The 18,653-nt window shown below is 50.0% G+C and overlaps 1 protein-coding gene across 1 annotated transcript; it reads right to left on the bottom strand.

Annotated features, from left to right (window-relative positions):
• Window positions 1-1,233: 1,233 nt before the first annotated feature.
• LOC100088688 (mas-related G-protein coupled receptor member D-like) lies at window positions 1,234-2,229 on the bottom strand. Its single transcript, XM_001518248.3, has one exon. It carries the CDS (start codon window positions 2,227-2,229, stop codon window positions 1,234-1,236), a length of 996 nt encoding a protein of 331 aa, XP_001518298.3.
• Window positions 2,230-18,653: the final 16,424 nt, after the last annotated feature.

Below are 18,653 nucleotides of genomic sequence, written 5' to 3'. Positions count from 1 at the left end.
GAGACCGAGGGGCGGAGGGGAAACTGGGCCAGGGACAGCATGGCCTAGTGGTCAGAGCCCCGCCCTGGGCCTCAGAAGGACCCTCATTCATTACTCATTCATTTAATCATATATAGAGGGCTTACTCCGTCCACTGTACTAAGCACTTGGGAGACTACATATAACAATATAACAATTAACAGACATATTCCTTCCCAAAACAATCTTACAGTCTAGAGACCTAGATTCTAATGTCGACTCTGCCCCTCATCTGCTATGAGACCTTGGGTGAGTCACTTCACTTCTCAGTGCCTCAGTTCCCTCATCTGCCAAATGGAGATTCAAAACCTGTTCTCCCTCCCTCTCAGTCTGTGAACCTCATGCGGGACCTGACTGTCTTGTGTCTACCCCAGTGCTTTGCTCTTAGCTCATAGAAAACGCTTAACAAATCCCACAAACCTCATTATTATTGTTATCAATATCGGTTCAAGGCCCAGTGAACTCCACGTCTTTGCTGACAATTGTAGAGAGGGGCTGCAAGAAGCAGTGGGGCTCAGCAGAAAGAGCACGGGCTTGGGAGTCAGGGGTCATGGGTTCGAATCCCGGCTCTGCCACTTGGATGCTGTGTGGCTGTGGGCAAGTCACTTAACTTCTCTGAGCCTCAGTTACCTCATCTGTAAAATGGGGATTAAGACTGTGAACCTCACGTGGGGCAACTGATTACCCTGTATCTACCCCAGCGCTTAGAACAGTGCTCTGCACATAGTAAGGGCTTAACAAATACCAACTGCCCCCCCAGCCTACCCCCCATGCCCCCCAGGGCTACATGAAGGAAGCCCAGAATGATCAGGGGACTTTTCTGAATGACCCTTTTGTGGATCTTCCTCATGGAACCTTATTAATCCCATCAGACCCAGCAGATTTTCCCTCCAGGGGGCACAGAGCTGAGGAGTACATCTATCCAACATATTTATCAATTGTATTTATTTAGCACTTACTATGTGCAGAGCACTGTACAAAGTGCTTGGGAGAATACAGAATAACAGAGTTGGTAGACATGTTCCCTGCCCACAACAAGCATACAGTCTAGCAGTAAGGGATGAGCCAGCTTTATAATAATAATAATAATAATAATATTTGTTAAAACAGTGTTTGGCACATGGTAAGCGTTTAACAAATGCCGTTGATTATTCTTATTATTATTATCATTTTTATTTACCCAGTGCCATGCCCATTATGACCAAGATTAGGCTCTCAGGCCAACAATTCCATGGTGTAGGTGGTGGGGGTCTCCTCTGCCTCCCCTTCCAGCTCAGGCTCCAGCCTGAAGGCCCTCTGGAAGCGGGCCCTGAGGGGTTCCCGGAACCTCCGCTTCCAGTGGGTCCCGACTAAGACGTAGATGATGGGATTGGTGAAGCTGTTCACGCAGGAGAGCAGCTCCGTGATGGCGTGGAAATAAGACATCTTCCAGTCTTTGAACCAAAACAGAAGGTACCAGTAGATACCCATGGGGAGCCCGCAGGTGAAGTACACGAGGACGGTGATCAGAATGACCCAGTAGAGCTTGGCCGGTGGATGGCATCGGGATCTGGATCGCACCTGGACTAACAGCTTCAAACTGGACAGGCCCATGAGCACGCAGATGAGGAAAATCAACGTGGCGATGGCTACGTTCGTTTTGAAACAGTCAGTGAAGGAGATGTAAAGGGAGAAGTTGCAGAAAAATCTATCCAGCACATTCACCAGGATGGACAGCGTCCAGATCAGGGAGCACACGACGGCCGACAGGTGCTTCGGACGGCTACAGCGGTACCAGATGGGGAAGAGGACGGAAAGACAGCGCTCGGCGCTGATGGCCGTCAGCAGGCCCAGGCCGGACGTGTAGGAGGTGTATTTTACCAGCCCTATCACGGTGTGGAGGTCTTCGTACTCCAGAGAGATGGGAGGGCCCACAGAAATGGCACTCAGAGTCGCTTGCCACAACAGGAAAGAGAAGTCGGCCCCGGCCAGATGCAGGATGTAGACGGTGAATGGGTTGCGCTTGATCTGGAAGCCGAGGAACCAGAGGACCAGGCTGTTGCCGGCCAGCCCGGCCAGGCTGGTGAGCAGCATGAGGGTGTAGATGACTATGTCCTCGGGGGTCAGCTCGGTGTACCAGATCCAGTCGGTATTGTTCGTGGCGAACTGGTGCCCCGACGAGTTTCTACCCCGGCTGTCGTCGACGGCTGTTCGGTTCGGGGGCTCAGCCATTGGGCCGGATGAGGAGCCGGGAGGTCTCGGCTGGGGACTGCTGGAGTCTCGCCCGCCTTGGATGACCCTGGGAATTGAGGAGACCAGAAAGACCTTTACAACCCAATATGTGGGGAAAATCTCGACCCCTCCCGGAGCTTACTTCATGCCAGGACTCGCAGGAGTTCAGCTCTGGCACCTCTGCGATTGGCAGTTTCATAGCCTCGGTACCTCTGCGATTGAGCATTGATAGTCATGGCACCTCTGTGATTGGCAGTTCCATGGCCTTGGCTGGATCTCATCATGGTTGGGATTGCTCACTGTCATTCCCATCACGACTAGAATTGCCCAGTGTCATTCTCAAGGGTCGTGACCCATCATGGCTAGGATTTTCCGGTGCGATTTCCACAGTACAGCACAATCGATTTGGCATCCCCCAGCCCAGAAGTAACTCCTAGGAGGGGAGGGTCAAAAGAAATGATGGGAGCGGGGACTGATGGCCACCATCTAGTGAGAAGGGGCTGGAGGGGGAAAGGGGAGGAAGGTCAAAGTTCAGTTGAGCTGCTCTAGGATCACGGGGATGGGGCACCGTTATATTGTACTCTCCTAACTCTTAGCACAGCGCTTTACACGCAATAAGTGCTCGATAAATATGATTGATCGATCCTCGTGTATGTTCCCATGGGGACCCAGCCAGGGAAAAAATTGGGAAATATCCAAAAGGGAGGATGGAGGACAAATGGGAGGGTGGAGTTCCTTGAAAGTTGAGCATGACTCAGGGAGTGGTCAACTCAGGAGGAAGCGGAGTGGGGAAATTCATTACGCTGGGAGATGATGATGATGATGATGATGATGATGATGATGCCATAGCCCCTCTTCTTCCATGCCAAGCTGGGCTCACAGAAAAGGCAGTGTCGTTGGGGTGGACCCAGAACGGGACTAGGAGTCAGGAGATGCAGGTTCTAGTTCCGGATCAGTCACTCCACTGCTGGGTGGCCTTGGGCAAACTACGTACCCTCTCTGGGCCTTACTGTCTTCCTCTGCCAGAGATTCATTCATTCATTCAATCGTATTTATTGAGCACTTATTGTGTGCAGAGCACTGTACTAAGTGCTTGAAAAGTACAATTCAGCAACAGATAAAGACAATCCCTACCCAACAATGGGCTAGATTGGGGCGGGGGGGGGGGGACAGACAACAAAACAAGTATGAGACCTGCTCTCTCTCCCTCTTGGTGTAACCTTGGAGTGATCAATCAATCAATCAATCAATCAGTCAGTGGTATTTATTGAACAGTGACTATGTTCAGAGCACTGTACTAAACTCTCGGGAGATTACAGTACAACAGAGTTGGTAGACATGTTCCCTGTCCACAATGAGCTTACTATCTAGAGGGGGAGATGGACATTAATATGAATAGATAATTTATAATGTATTATTTAAAGTTATATAGACTAGTGCAATGGGGTCAGGGTTGGGCAATATCAAATGACCAAAGGTCACAGATCCATGTGCGGAGGTGACGTGGAAGGGAGAGCGAGCCAGGGAAGAGACAGCTTCATCGGGGAAGGCTTCTTGGAGGAGATGTGATTTTAATAATGCTTTGAAGGTGGTGAGAGTGGTAGCCTGGTGTATATGGAAGGGGAGGTAAATCCACCACACATATAAATATCCTTATACACAACTAATTCCCCTATCCCTCATCTATTTTAATGTCTGCCTCCTTCTGTAGACTATAAGCTTCTCGTGGGCAGGGATCATGTCTACCAACTCTGTCGTACAGTGCTTTCCCGAACATTTACTACAGTGCTCTGCATACAGTAAGCACTCAATAAATACCACTGACTGACTGATTGATTAGGGTGGGAGGGATGATCATCTGACATTCTCAGATATGATTATCATGTAGCCACCCCAAGGTTTAGCACAGTGACCGCTGCATAATAATACACCTGCTCTCCTTCCCTCTCTGTCAACTGGTCAGTTCCGTCCCTCATCTCCCATCATGGAGGCTCCTTGTTCCCAGCTTTCTCTGTTCCCACTGGGATGGGGATGGAAGTTGTTGTGACCGTGAATTCTGAGCCACGAGGAGCCTGAAATCTGGTTCTCTAGCCACAGCGCCCAGATGATCTTTAGCTCTCCACAATACCCTCTCCCCACTTTTATTTTTTAGATTATGAGCACCCCCTCAAAGGGACCAGAGCCATGAATGTGTATTCTTTCCCAACATCTAATACGGTGCTCCACATACAGTAAGTGCTTAATAATTCTATTAGGCAGGGAATGTGCCTGTTTATTGTTATATTTTATTGTTCCAAGTGCTTAGTGCTCTGCACCCTGTAAAGCGCTCCTGACTGACTACTACTATTACTTAGTACAGTGCTCTACATAGAGTAGGAGCTCAGTAAATCCCACTGAGTGATTACTAGGACTGAAAATGTGACTAATATAATAGTAATAATAATAATTATGGTATTTGTTAAGCACTTACTATGTGCCAGTCACCGTTCTAAGGGCTGGGGTAGATACGAGGTAATCAGGTTGTCCCACGTGAGGCTCACAGTCTTAATCCCCATTTTACAGATGAGGGAACTGAGACCCAGAGGAGTGAAGTGACTTGCCCAAGGTCACACAACAGACAAGTGGCAGAGCCAGGATTAGAACCCATGACCTTCTGACTCTGAGGCCCAGACTCTATTCACTACGCCATGCTGCTTCCTAAGAAGCTGGAAGAGCACTGGGATCTACTGGAAAAAGCACAGGTCTGGGAGTCAGAGGACCTAGGTTCTAATTACAGCTCCGTCATTTGTTTGCTGAATGACCTTAGGCAAGTCACTTCACTTCTTGAGGCCTCAGTTTCCTTATATGCAAAATGGGGATTAAATACATGTCCTCCCTCACTGGACTGTGAACCCCATGTAGGACAAGGACTGTGTCCAACCTGATTAATTTGAATCTACCCCAGTGCTCAGAACAGTGCTTGACACAAAGTAAGTGCTTCAAAATGTAATATTAATAATAATAATATTGTTGGGCTCTGGGATTCTCTAAGGAATTGAGTCAGAGTACCAATGAATAGAGCAATCTTGCTTGCCTTCCAGGCTCCCCTCAGCATCCTCCTTATCTTTCCACCCAAGCCCTGTCCCCCCACTGTCTTTCCTATCACTGTAGACAATACCACTATCTTCCCTATCTCACAAACCCATGACCTTGGCGTTATCCTCGACTCGTCTCTCTCATGTAACTACATACGTAATCTGTCACCAAATCCTTTCGTTTCTACCATCACAACCGCCAAAATCCACCCTTTCCTCTCCATCCAATCTGCTATTATGTCTATCCAAGCACTCGTCCTATCCCGCTTTGACTCGGCATCAGCCTCCTCACTGACCACCCAGCCGCCTGTCTCTTCTCACTCCAGTCCATACTTCATTCTGCCGCATGGATCATCTTTCTGTAAAAACATTCAGTCCACGTTTCCCCTCTCAAGAACCTCCACCGGTTGCCCATCCACCTCCGCATGGAACAGCAATTCCTCCCTGTTGGCTTTAAAGCACTGTCAGCTCAACCCAGCCTACCTCACCTTACTAATCTCCTACTCCAGCCCAGGCTGCACACTCCGCTCCTCTGGCGCTAACCTTCTCACTGGGCCTCGATCTCATCTATCTCTCTGCCGACCCCTTTCCCCATATCCTTCCCCTAGCCTGGAACTCTCTTCCCCTCCATATTCACCAGACCACCAGCCTCCCCACTTTCAAAGTCTTGTTAAAATCATATCTCCTTCAAGAGGCCTTTCCGATTAAGCTCTCCTTTCCCGTACTCCTTCTCCCTTCTGCATCGTCGATGAACTTGGATCTGTCCCCTTTGGGCACTTGCTATTCACCCCTCCCTCACTCCCACAGCCCCTGTGTACAGATCCGTAATGTACTTATTAATATTAATGTCTGTCTCCCCCTCTAGATTACGCCCCTATTTATTTTGTTAATGAGGTGTCTGTTTATCGTGATTATGCTCTCTTGTTTTTGTCCGTCTGTCTCCCCCGATTAGGCCGAAAGCCGTCATTGGGCAGGGATTGTCTCTATCTGTTGCCGAATTGTATATTCCAAGCGCTTAGTACAGTGCTCTGCACATAGTAAGCTCTCAATAAGCGTGGCTTAGTGGAAAGAGCACGGGCTTGGGAGTCAGAGGTCATGGGTTCTAATCCCGGCTCCGCCACTTGTCAGCTGTGTGACTTTGGGCAAGTCACTTAACTTCTCTATGCCTCAGTGACCTCATCTGTAAAATGGGGATGAAAACTGTGAGCCCCACGTGGGACAACCTGATCATCTTGTATCCCCCGGCACTTAGAACAGTGCTCTGCACATAGTAAGCGCTTAACAAATACTAGCGTTATTAGTGGAAAGAGCATGGGTCTGGGAGTCAGAAGGACCTGGTTTCTAATTCTGATTCCGCCACTTGTCTGCTGGGTGACCTTTGGGAAAGTCACTTAACTTCTCTGTGCTTCATTTACCGGAGAAATAATATGGGGATTAAGAGTGGGAGCCCCTCGTAGGACACACTAATTGTATTTGTTAAGTACTTACTATGTGCCAAGCACCGCACTAAGTGCCGGAGTAGATACAAGAACATCAGATCCCACATGGGATTCACAGTCTCGGGAGATCAAGTAGTCAATCCCCATTCTGGAGGTGAGGGAAGTGAGGCACAGAGAAGTTTAATAATTTGCCCAAGGTCACACAGCACTATGTGGAGAAGCTGGGATTAGAACCCAAGTCCTCTGACTGCTAGGCCCATGCTTTTTCCACTAGGCCATGCTGCTTCAAATGGACTATAACCAACCCGATCATCTTGAGTCTACTCCGGCTTTTAGTATAATATCCAGCAGAGAGTAAATGCTTAAAAAATACCATAGAAAAAAGTAAAAGAAAAACGTCCTCATTGTGGGTTGTGCCTACCAATTCTGTTGTACTCTCCCAAGTGCTTAGTACAATGCTCTGCACACAGTAAGTGCTCAATAAATATGATGGATTGATTGGTTGGGGCTCCCCAGGTCTCCCCCAAACACCCTCTCCCAACACATCAGGATGTTCTGGATGATAAAGGGAGGGGAGAGGAGATGACAGAGGTGGGAGGAGAGGAGGATGGGGGTCCCCAGGGGCAGAAAGCTGGCCGGGCGGGAGGAAGGAGAGGAGGGTGAGAGGAGGGGGCCGGAGACCCTGATGGAGGCAGCCCCCAGATGGCCCCGGGCCTCCGGAGGTGACGACGGTGAGCGTGGGAGGCGGCTCGGGCAGGGCCTGACCTGTGGTCCCGGGTCCTGGCGGCTGTGCCCGGGCTGGGGGTCCCTGGGTGGGCCTCGCACCGGCTGCTCTGGACGCGGCTCTTCACCGGGCTGGACTGGGGCGGCGGTGGCAGGAGCCTCCTCTTGTAACGGCCTTATCGGAGCCATCGCCGGGGGCCACCGCCTGGGCTTGTGACTTCCTGGGGTGGGGCGGCCAGCCGCAGGTGCCCGGGAACTGCTGGGGCATCCCTTGCCCCCTCGGGCCGCTATCAGGGTGGCACCTGGAGATCATGCCGCTCTGACCCAGATCCTGCCTCTGCCCAGATGTGCCCATTCCCCATCCTCCAGCCTCTCCAGGAGCCCCCCGCCCGAGCCCACGGGGAGACTGACCGGCCGGACACGAGCAACGGCCACTGGGTGTCCACATCCTAGGACTTGCCTTGGGGTTAGGGGCAAAGGGAAGTTGGCACCATGCATCATCCTGACTTGCTCCCTTTAGTCATTCCCCGCTCCTAACCCTACGGCACTTATGTCCATAACTGATTTATTTATTTTTATTCATGTCTGCTTCCCCCTCTAGACTGGAAGCTCACGTTGGGCAGGGAATGTGTCTGTCCTTTTAAAAAATGTTGGTATTTCTTAAGCGCTTACTATGTGCCAAGCACTGTTCTAAGCACTGGGGTAGATACAGGGTAATCAAGTTGTCCCACGTAGGGCTCTCACAGTCTTCGGCCCCATTTTACAGATGAGGGAACTGGGGCACAGAGAAGTTAAGTGACTTGCCCAAGGTCACACAGCTGACAAGTGGTGGATGCAGGATTAGAACCATGACCTCTGACTCCCAAGCCCGGGCTCTTTCCACTGAGCCATGCTGCTTCTCTATTAGTACAGTGCTTTGCACACTAAGTGCTCAATAAATACAATTGACTGACTGTCTACTTGTTTTGTTTTGTTGTCTACCTCCCCCTTCTAGACTGTGAGCCTGTTCTGGGGTAGGGATTGTCTCTGTTGCCGAATTGTACTTTCCAAGCGCTTAGTACAGTGCTCTGCACACAGTAAGCACTCAATAAATACAGTTGAATGAATGACCGACTCTGGAACTATCCCAGACAAACTGGGACATCTGGGCACTCTAGCAGTATGCGTGGCTTAGTGGATAGAGCACAGGCCTGGGAGTCAGAAGGTCATGGGTTCTAAGCCTGGCTCTGCCGTTGGTCTGCTGTGTGACTTTGGGAAAATCATTTCACTTCTCTGGGCCTCAGCTGCCTCATCGGTAAAATGGGGATAAAGACTGTGAGCCCCATGTGGGACAGGGACTGTGTCCAACCTGATTTGCTTGTCCCCCCCCACACCCACCAGCGCTGAGTACAGTGCCTAGCACATAGTAAGCTCTTAACCAATACCATCATTATTATTAATATCATGGTGACTGCTACTGCTCCCCCTTGCCCTAAAGCTCACCTTTAATAATAATAATAATAATAATGTTGGTATTTGTTAAGCGCTTACTATGTACCGAGCACTGTTCTAAGCGCTGGGATAGACATAGGGGAATCAGGTTGTCCCACGTGGGGCTCACAGTCTTAATCCCCATTTTACAGATGAGGGAACTGAGGCACAGAGAAGTTAAGTGACTTGCCCACAGTCACACAGCCGACAAGTGGCAGAGCTGGGATTCGAACTCATGAGCCCTGACTCCAAAGCCCGTGCTCTTTCCACTGAGCCACGCTGCTTCTTTAGTGACACAGAGAGGTCACCTTGGGCCTGGACACTCAGAAGGCACTGCATGAGCCCTCTCAGAAGATGAGGGAGAGAGGGGAGTCCTCCTCAGTCAGTCAATCGATTCTCAATCGTATTGAGAAGCAGCGTGGCCCAGTGGAAAGAGCACGGGCTTGGGAGTCAGAGGTCATGACTTCGAATCCCAGCTCTGCCACTTGTCAGCTGTGTGACCTTGGGCAAGTCACTTCTCTGTGCCTCAGTTGCCTCATCTGTAAAATGGGGATTAACTGTGAGCCTCATGTGGGACAACCTGATTACCCTGTATCTACCCCAGTGCTTAGAACAGTGCTCTGCACATAGTAAGCGCTTAACAAATACCAACATTATTATTGAGCGCCTTTTATGAGCAGAGGACTGTGTGAAACACTTGGGAGAGTGCAATCCAATAGAATTAGCGAACCTGTTCCATACCCCTAATGAGCTTATAGTCTAGAGATTGGACACAGTCCCTGTCCCACATAAGACTCACAATCTTAATCCCCATTTTACAGCTGAGGTAACTGAGGCACAGAGAAGTGACTTGCCCAAGGTCACACTGCAGACAAATGGCAGAACTGGGTTTAGAAGCCAGGGCCTTCTGACTCCCAGGCCCGTGTTCTATCCACTAAGCCACGCTGCTTCTTATGTAAGAGACCCAAAGGAGTCACGTGGCTCTAGAAAGGCGGTTGCTCTATCAATATGAAATCTTAAACAGTGATTAGAAGCCCAGCAGGTCTCAGAAGACACTAGATTTCATCCGTGTATGTCCGAAGGACAAAGACTAAATACAGTTACCCATCACAGGCGCTTCTCCTTCCAATTTTACCGTGGTCTTCATCAAAACACTATATACCAAGCGCTGAGGTAGAGAAAATAAATGCAGATCAAAAACAGTCCCTTGCCCAACCGGGATTCACAGTCTAAGGGGTGGGCGCACAGCTACTGAACCCCCACTTTACCTATGAGGAAACTGAGGCACAGAGAAGGTAAGTGGCTTGCCCAAGGTCAGCCTAAAGTCACAATCAATCAACCAATGGTATTCACTGAGTGCTTATTATGTACAGAGCACTGTACTAAGTGCTTGGGAAAGTACAACAGAGTTGGCAGACATTCCCTGCCCACAATGAGTTTACAGTCTGGAGGGGGAAACAGACATTAATATAAATAATTTATAATATCTAATTTAAAGAGTTATACTTAAGTGCTATGGGGTTGAGGGTGGGGCAAATATCAAAAGCCCAAAAGGTAACTGATCTGAGTGCACAACCGGGATTGGAACCCAGGTCCTCTAACTTTTAAAGCCATGCTTTTTTCCATTAGGGCACACTGCTCACTAGGTTTTGTTGGGGGTTTTTCATGGTTTTTGCTAAGCGCTTACTATGTGCCAAGCACTGTTCTAGCGCTGGGGTGGATACGAGGTAATCAGGTTGTCCCACGTAGGGCTCACAGTCTTCATCCCCATTTTACAGATACGGTAACTGAGGCATGGAGAAGTTAAGTGACTTGCCCAAGGTCACATAGCTGACAAGCGGCGGAGCTGGGATTAGAACCCACGTTCTCTGACTCCCAAGCCCGGGATCTTTCCACTGGGCCACGCTGCTTCTATACATAAGCGTTGTGGCGGGGGTTGGGGGGCAAAGGGAGTGAATCAAGGTGACAGAAGGGTGGGGGAGCTGAGGAAAAGGGGGCTTAGTTTGTACCGGGCACTGTACTAAGCACTGGGGTGGATATAAGCAAATCGGGTTGAACACAGTCCCAGTCCTATGTGGGGCCATGGCTCCGGCTGGGCTGTGGGGCCCCCTCTCCAGCTCTGCAGGATCACAGTGGTCCCGGAAAGATTCAATCAAGCCATCCATCAAAGGTATTTATTGAGCACTTACTGTGTACAGAATATTCATTCGATAGTATTTATTGAGCGCTTACTATGTGCAGAGCATTGTACTAAGCGCTTAGCATACCGTCCTAAGCATTTGGGAAAGGACAATAGAGCAATATAACTAAGTCGATAGACACATTCCTTGTCCACAGGGAGCTTATAGCCTTGGAGGGAGACAGACATTAATATAAATTTTAAAATGAGGGATATGGACATAAGGGGACAGAGAACAAGCGAACTTCCTGCTCTGTCCGCGGGGCCCTTATCCCTTCTCCAGACATGACCCTCAATCGATCAATCAATCAATCAATCTTATTTCCTGAGCAACTGCTGAATGTTGGGCACTGTGGAAGAGAGCACAACAACCCCCCACTCTGCCACTTGCCTGCTGTGCGACCTTTTACAAGTCACTTCACTTCTCTGGGCCTCAGTTCCCTCAGATAGAAAATGAGGATTGAGCCTGTGAGCCCCACATGGGACAGGGACTGTGTCCAACCCGATTTGCTTGTATCCACCTCTTAGCAAGTGTTTAACAAATACCACAGTTATTATTGTGATTATTATTATTATTAAGCCTACAAGAGAGCACAACAGAAGAAGGAGTGTGGCCTAGTGGCTAGAGCACAGGCCGGGGAGTCAGAAAGGCCTGGGTTCTAATCCCAGCTCTGCCATTTGTCTTCTATGTGACCTTGAGAAAGTCATTTCACTTTTCTGTCCCTCGGTCACCCTGTCTTTAAAATGGGGGTGAAGACTGTGAGCCCCATATGGGACAGGGACTGCGTCCAACCTGATTATTTGTATCTACCCCCAGGCTTTGTACAGAGCCTGGCACCTAGTGAGTGCTCAAAAAATATCATTTGAAAAAAGGGAGATACCAGCTCCCGGGTTCCATTGGAGGAGGAAGACTCATGTAGCCTTGGTTCAAGTCTGGGGGATCCTCAGGTGAGGGACCCTCCCAGGGATTTTCCCGTGTGCCTGGGGCGGACCCTGATATCAGCCAGGCCCTGCAGATTTGGTTGCTGGGGTCACTGCCGGCGACAGAGGGGTGAGAGGGAGGGATGAAGTCTTTCATTCATTCATTCATCCATGCATTCATTCAAGAGTATTTATTGAGCGCTTATGTGTGCAGAGCACTGTACTAAGTGCTCGGGAAAGTATCCTGAAACAGTAAACAGTCACATTCCCCATCACAATGAATTTACAGTCTAGAGGGGGGAAAGACAGACATCAGTACAAATAAAGTTACAGATATGTACATATCTGTACAGATATGTACAAGTCAGGGTGCCGCAGAAGGGAATGGGAGATGAGGAAAGGTGGAGTTTAGTCTGGGGAGGCCTCTTGGAGGAGATGGGCTACAGGAGATCTGGGTTCTAATCTCAGGTCTGCCACTTGCCCGCAGCAAGTTGTTTAATTTACCTGTGCCTCGGTTTCTCTTTGTCTTGTTTTATGCTGCCTATGGAATATTTATTCGCTCTCCCTTTTAGACTGTGAACCCATGTGTGACAGAGAATATGTATTCAATAGTATTTATTCAATAGTATTTATTGAGCGCTTACTATGTGCAGAGCACTGTACTAAGCGCTTGGGATGAACAAGTTGGCAACAGATAGAGACAGTCCCTGCCGTTTGACAGGCTTACAGTCTAATCGGGGGAGACGGACAGACAAGAACAATGGCACTAAACAGCGTCAAGGGGAAGAACATCTCGTAAAAACCGATGGCAACTAAATAGAATCAAGGCGATGTACAATTCATTAACAAAATAAATAGGGTAACGAAAATATATACAGTTGAGCGGACGAGTACAGTGCTGTGGGGATGGGAAGGGAGAGGTGGAGGAGCAGAGGGAAAAGGGGAAAATGAGGCTTTAGCTGCGGAGAGGTAAAGGGGGGATGGCAGAGGGAGTAGAGGGGGAAGAGGAGCTCAGTCTGGGACGACCTGATAATAATAATAATAATGTTGGTATTTGTTAAGTGCTTACTATGTGCAGAGCACTGTTCTAAGCGCTGAGGTAGACACAGGGGAATCAGGTTGTCCCATGTGAGGCTCACAGTCAATCCCCATTTTACAGATGAGGTAACTGAGGCACAGAGAAGTTAAGTGACTTGCCCACAGTCACACAGCTGACAAGTGGCAGAGCCGAGATTCGAACTCATGACCTCTGACTCCAAAGCCCATGCTCTTTCCACTGAGCCACGATCCAACATCTAACCCAGCTCTTAGTTTAGTGCTAGGTACAGAGCTCAACAAATCCAAAGAGAAAGCATAAAAAACAAGAGAAGCAGCATGGAGTAGTGGATAGAAACGGGTCTGGAAGTCAGAAGGTCAAGGGTTCTAATCCCGGCTCCACTACTTACCTACTGCATGACCTTGGGCAAGTCACTTCACTGCTCTGTGCCTCAATTATCTCATCTGGGGATTAAGGCTGTGAGCCTCATGTGGGACGGGGACTGTGGCCAACCTAATTATCTTGTATCTACCCCAGCGCTTAGAAGAGTGCCTGGCACATAGTAAACATTTAAATAACAATAATGGTATTTGTTAAGAGCTTACTATGTGCCAAGCACTGTCCTAAGCACTGGAGTACATACAAGGTAATCAGGTTGTCCCATGTGGGGTTCACAGTCTTAATCCCCATTTTATAGATGAAATAACTGAGGCGGACAGAGAGGTTAAGCGGCTTGCCCAAGGTCACACAGCAGACAAGCAGCAGAGAAAGGAATAGAAATCATGCCCTCTGATTCTCAAGCCCGTGCTCTTTCCACTAAGTCATGCTGCTTCTCTATAAATACCGTTATTATCATCATTATTATCATTATTATAAATCCCAAGATTACCATAATGATTGTGGCCCTTATGGGGGACTGGGGCTCTGGGACCCGTAATCCCACCTGGACATAGGAGAGGAGGAACTGGGTGGGGAGGGGCTGGAGGGGAAGGGCCCGGGTAGGGAGGACCAGGTGGACGCAGCCTGGTGGGCGAGGCCTGGGTGGGGTAGGGAGGGGCAGGACACGGTGGGAGGGACAAGGGTGGGAAAGGAGGGGCAGGACCTGCTGGGAGGGGCGTGGGGGGGATGGGCAGGACCCAGTGGGAGGGAGATGGGTGGGAAAGGAGGGGCAGGGCCTGGTGGGCGTGGCCCGGGTGGGAAGGAGAGGGGCAGGACCTGATGAGAGGGGCAAGTATGGGGAGGGGCAGGACCTAATGGGAGGGGCGTGGATGGGGAGGGGCAGAAACTGATGGGAGGGGCGTGGATGGGGAGGGGCGGGACCTGATGGGAGGGGCGTGGGTGGGGAAGGGAGGGGCCGGACCTAGGCGCTTTAACCCGAGCCGGTCAAGGCCCGAGGCCAGTCCCTGGAAGGCCACCGCCTTGAAAGTGACCTTGACCATGGCCCAGGTCCTGCCCATCGTGGCCCTGGGCGGCCACAGGGGTGAGACTCGCGACCCCCGACCCGCTCGGGAGTCCCTGGAAGAGCAGGCCGAGTTCCAGTTCCGGGGGGGTGTGGGTGCATAGGATGATGATGGTATTTGTTGAGCGCTTACTAGGTGCCAAGCACTGTTCTAAGCACGAGAGCAGATACAAGGTGATCGGGTTGTCCCACGTGGGGCTCACAGTCTTGATCCTCCTTTTACAGATGAGGTCACTGAGGCACAGAGAAGTGAAGTGATTTGCCCAAAGTCACACAGCTGATAGGGGTGGAGTTGGGATTAGAGCCCACGACCTCTGATTCCCAGGCCCGGGCTCTTTCCACTAAACCAAGCTGCTTCTCCATTCATTCAATCGTATTTATTGAGCGATTACTGTGTGCAGAGCACTGTACTGAGCGCTTGGACCTCCCTTCCTCCTCTCTCGCCCCGCTCCGGTCTATTCTTCACTCCGCTGCCCGGCTCATCTTCCTGCAGAAACGATCTGGGCATGTCACTCCCCTTCTTAAACAACTCCAGTGGTTGCCTATCGACCTCCGCTCCAAACAAAAACTCCTCACTCTAGGCTTCGAGGCTCTCCATCACCTTGCCCCTTCCTACCTCTCCTCCCTTCTCTCTTTCTACCGCCCACCCCGCACGCTCCGCTCCTCTGCCGCCCACCTCCTCGCCGTCCCTCGGTCTCACCCATCCCGCCGTCGACCCCCGGGTCACGTCCTCCCGCGGTCCCGGAACGCCCTCCCTCCTCACCTCCGCCAAACCGATTCTCTTTCCCTCTTCAAACCCTTACTTAAAAATCACCTCCTCCAAGAGGCCTTCCCAGACTGAGCTCCTCTTCCCCCTCTACTCCCTCTGCCATCCCCCCTTTACCTCTCCGCAGCTAAAGCCTCATTTTCCCCTTTTCCCTCTGCTCCTCCACCTCTCCCTTCCCATCCCCACAGCACTGTACCCGTCCGCTCAACTGTATATATTTTCGTTACCCTATTTATTTTGTTAATGAATTGTACATCGCCTCGATTCTATTTAGTTGCCATCGGTTTTTACGAGATGTTCTTCCCCTTGACGCTGTTTAGTGCCATTGTTCTTGTCTGTCCGTCTCCCCCGATTAGACTGTAAGCCCGTCAAACGGCAGGGACTGTCTCTATCTGTTGCCGACTTGTTCATCCCAAGCGCTTAGTACAGTGCTCTGCACATAGTAAGCGCTCAATAAATACTATTGAATGAATGAATGAATGAATGAAAATACAATTCAGCAACAGAGACATTCCCTGCCCCCAACGGGCTCACAGTCTAGACAGGGGGAAAAAGGCATCAAAACAAAGTAAACAGGCATTTTTAGCAACAATATAAATAAGTAGAATTATAGCGGCTCAGTGGAAAGAGCCCCGGCTGGGGAGTCAGAGATCATGGGTTCAGATCCCGGCTCAGCTGTTTGTCAGCTTTGTGACTCTGGGCAAGTCACTTAACTTCTCTGTGCGTCAGTTCCCTCATCTGTAAAATGGGGATGAAGACTGCGAGCCCCACGTGGGACAACCTGATCACTTTGTATCCTCCCCAATGCTTCAAACAGCACTTTGCACAAAGTAAGCGCTTAAGAAATGCCATCATTATTATTATTATTAATCCCCATTTTACAAATGAGACAATTTATTAAGACTGTGATTAAGATTGACCTATTAAGATTGAGTGGGAGCCCCACGAGGGACAACCTGATGACCTTATATCTCCCCCAGCGCTAAGAACAGGGCTGGGCACCTAGTAGGTGCTTAACAAATACCATCATTATTATTATTTCCCTCTTGCAGCAGAGAGGTTGTGGCGGGTTTGGAATGCTGGCCAGGAGCGGCTCCGGGGGGATCCGGGGAGGGGAAAATCTGCATCCTGGGGAGGAGAGGAAGGAGGGTCTCGATATTTCCAGATGCTGCCCCCTCCCCAGAAGGGGCAGCCGGGAGAGGAGGGGTCCGGCTCACGGCCTCCAAGGGGAAACCAAAGTCCAAGGAAGAGCGAGAGGGACAGCCACGCAGAGGCATTAGAGACCCAGAAACCTGAACCTGAAAAATTAAAAAAAATGACATTTGTTAATAGTTTACTATGTGCCAAACACTGTTCTAAGCGCTGGGGTAGATACAAGGTAATAAGGTTGTCCCCCACTTGGAGCTCACAGTCTTCATCCCCATTTGACAGATGAGGTACCTGAGGCCCAGAGAATAAAAATAATAATGTTGGTAATTTGCTAAGCGCTTACTATATGCCGAGCACTGCTCTAAGCGCTGGGGGAGATATAAGGTCATCAGCTTGTCCCACGTGAGGCTCACAGTCTTCATCCCCATTTTACAGATGACTGAGGCACTGAGAAGTGAAGTGACTTGGCCAAAGTCACACAGCTGGTAAGTGGCAGAGCTGGGATTAGAACCCACGACCTCTGATTCCCAAGTCCGGGCTCTTTCCACTAAGCCACGCTGCTTCTCTACTATGCGCTGGGGTGGATACAGGCAAATGGAGTTGGACACAGTCTTTGTCCCACGTGGAGCTCACAGTCTCAATCCCCATTTTACAGATGAGGTAACTGAGGCAGAGAAAAGTTCATTCATTCATTCAGTCACATTTATTGAGTGCTTACTATGTGCCGAGCACTGTACTAAGCGCTTGGAATGTACAATTCAGCAACAGATAGAGATAATCCCTGCCCAACAATGGGCTCTCAGACCAAATAGGGGAGACAGACAACAAAACAAAATTAGTCAGGCGTCAATACCATCAAGAGAAATGGAATCATAGATATATACACATCATTAACAAAATAGAGTAATAAATATATACAAATATGCACAACTGCTGTGGGGAGGGGAAGGGGGAAGAGCGGGGGTGGGGGGTAGGGACGGAGGGAAATAATGTTGGTATTTGTTAAGTGTTTACTATGTGCAGAGCACTGTTCTAAGCGCTGGGGTAGATACAGGGTAATCAGGTTGTCCCACGTGAGGCTCACAGTTAATCCCCATTTTACAGATGAGGTAACTGAGGCACAGAGAAGTGAAGTGACTTGCCCACAGTCACACAGCTGACAAGTGGTAGCGCCGGGATTCGAACCCATCACCTCTGACTCTGAAGCCCAGGCTCTTTCCACTGAGCCACGCTGCTTCTCAGTCTGGGAAGACCGCCTGGAGGAGGTGAGCTCTCAGTAAGGCTTTGAAGAGGGGAAGAGAGTTTGGTGGATGTGAGGAGGGAGGACATTCCAGGTCAGCGGTAGGACGTGGGCCGGAGGTCGGCGGCGGGACAGGTGAGAACGGGGGACCGTGAGGAGGTGAGCAACAGCAGAGGAGCGGAGCGTGTGGGCTGCGATGGAGAAGGAGAGAAGGGAGGTGAGGTAAGGAGGGAGCAAGGGGATGGACAGTTTTGAAGTCAAGAGTGAGGAGCTTTTGTTTCATGTGAAGGTTGATAGGCAACCACTGGAGGTTTTTGAGGAGGGGAGTGACATGCCCAGAGCGTTTCTGTAGAAAAATGATCCGGGCAGCGGAATGAAGAGTAGACTGGAGCGGGGAGAGACAGGAGGATGGGACATCAGAGAGGAGGCTGATGCCAATAATCCAGTCCGGATATTATGAGAGCTTGTACCAGCAAGTGACTTGCCCAAGGTCGTACAACAGACAAGTGGTGGAGATGGGATTAGAACTCATGACCTACTGACCTCCAGGCCCAGGCTCTATCTGCTAGGTCACGCTGCTTCTCTGAACCGTTTCCACGACCCACCGGAGAACTTTTCGGCATTTCCCCACCCCGGGCCCGGGGCAGATAAGATGCAGAGCTGGATGGGGGAGAGCGGCGCGTGGCGGGGCGAGTCTCCACTTCCCCAAGACCCAGATGCGGCGGTGGTGATGGTGGGAGGATTCATTCATTCATCCAGTCGTATTTATTGAGCGCTTACTGTGTGCAGAGCACTGTATTAGGTGCTTGGAAGGTACAAATCAGTAACAGAGACAATTCCTGCCCACAATGGTCTCACAGTCTGGAAGGGAGGAGACAGACATCATAAGTAAATAAGCATCAATAACATCAATATAAATAAATAGAATAGATATATACACACCATTGATATAAATAGAATTATAAATA

This window comes from Ornithorhynchus anatinus, chromosome 3, assembly GCF_004115215.2.
Source record: "Ornithorhynchus anatinus isolate Pmale09 chromosome 3, mOrnAna1.pri.v4, whole genome shotgun sequence".
Lineage (NCBI taxonomy): Eukaryota > Metazoa > Chordata > Mammalia > Monotremata > Ornithorhynchidae > Ornithorhynchus > Ornithorhynchus anatinus.
This window is presented reverse-complemented; position numbering and strand designations above follow the sequence as displayed.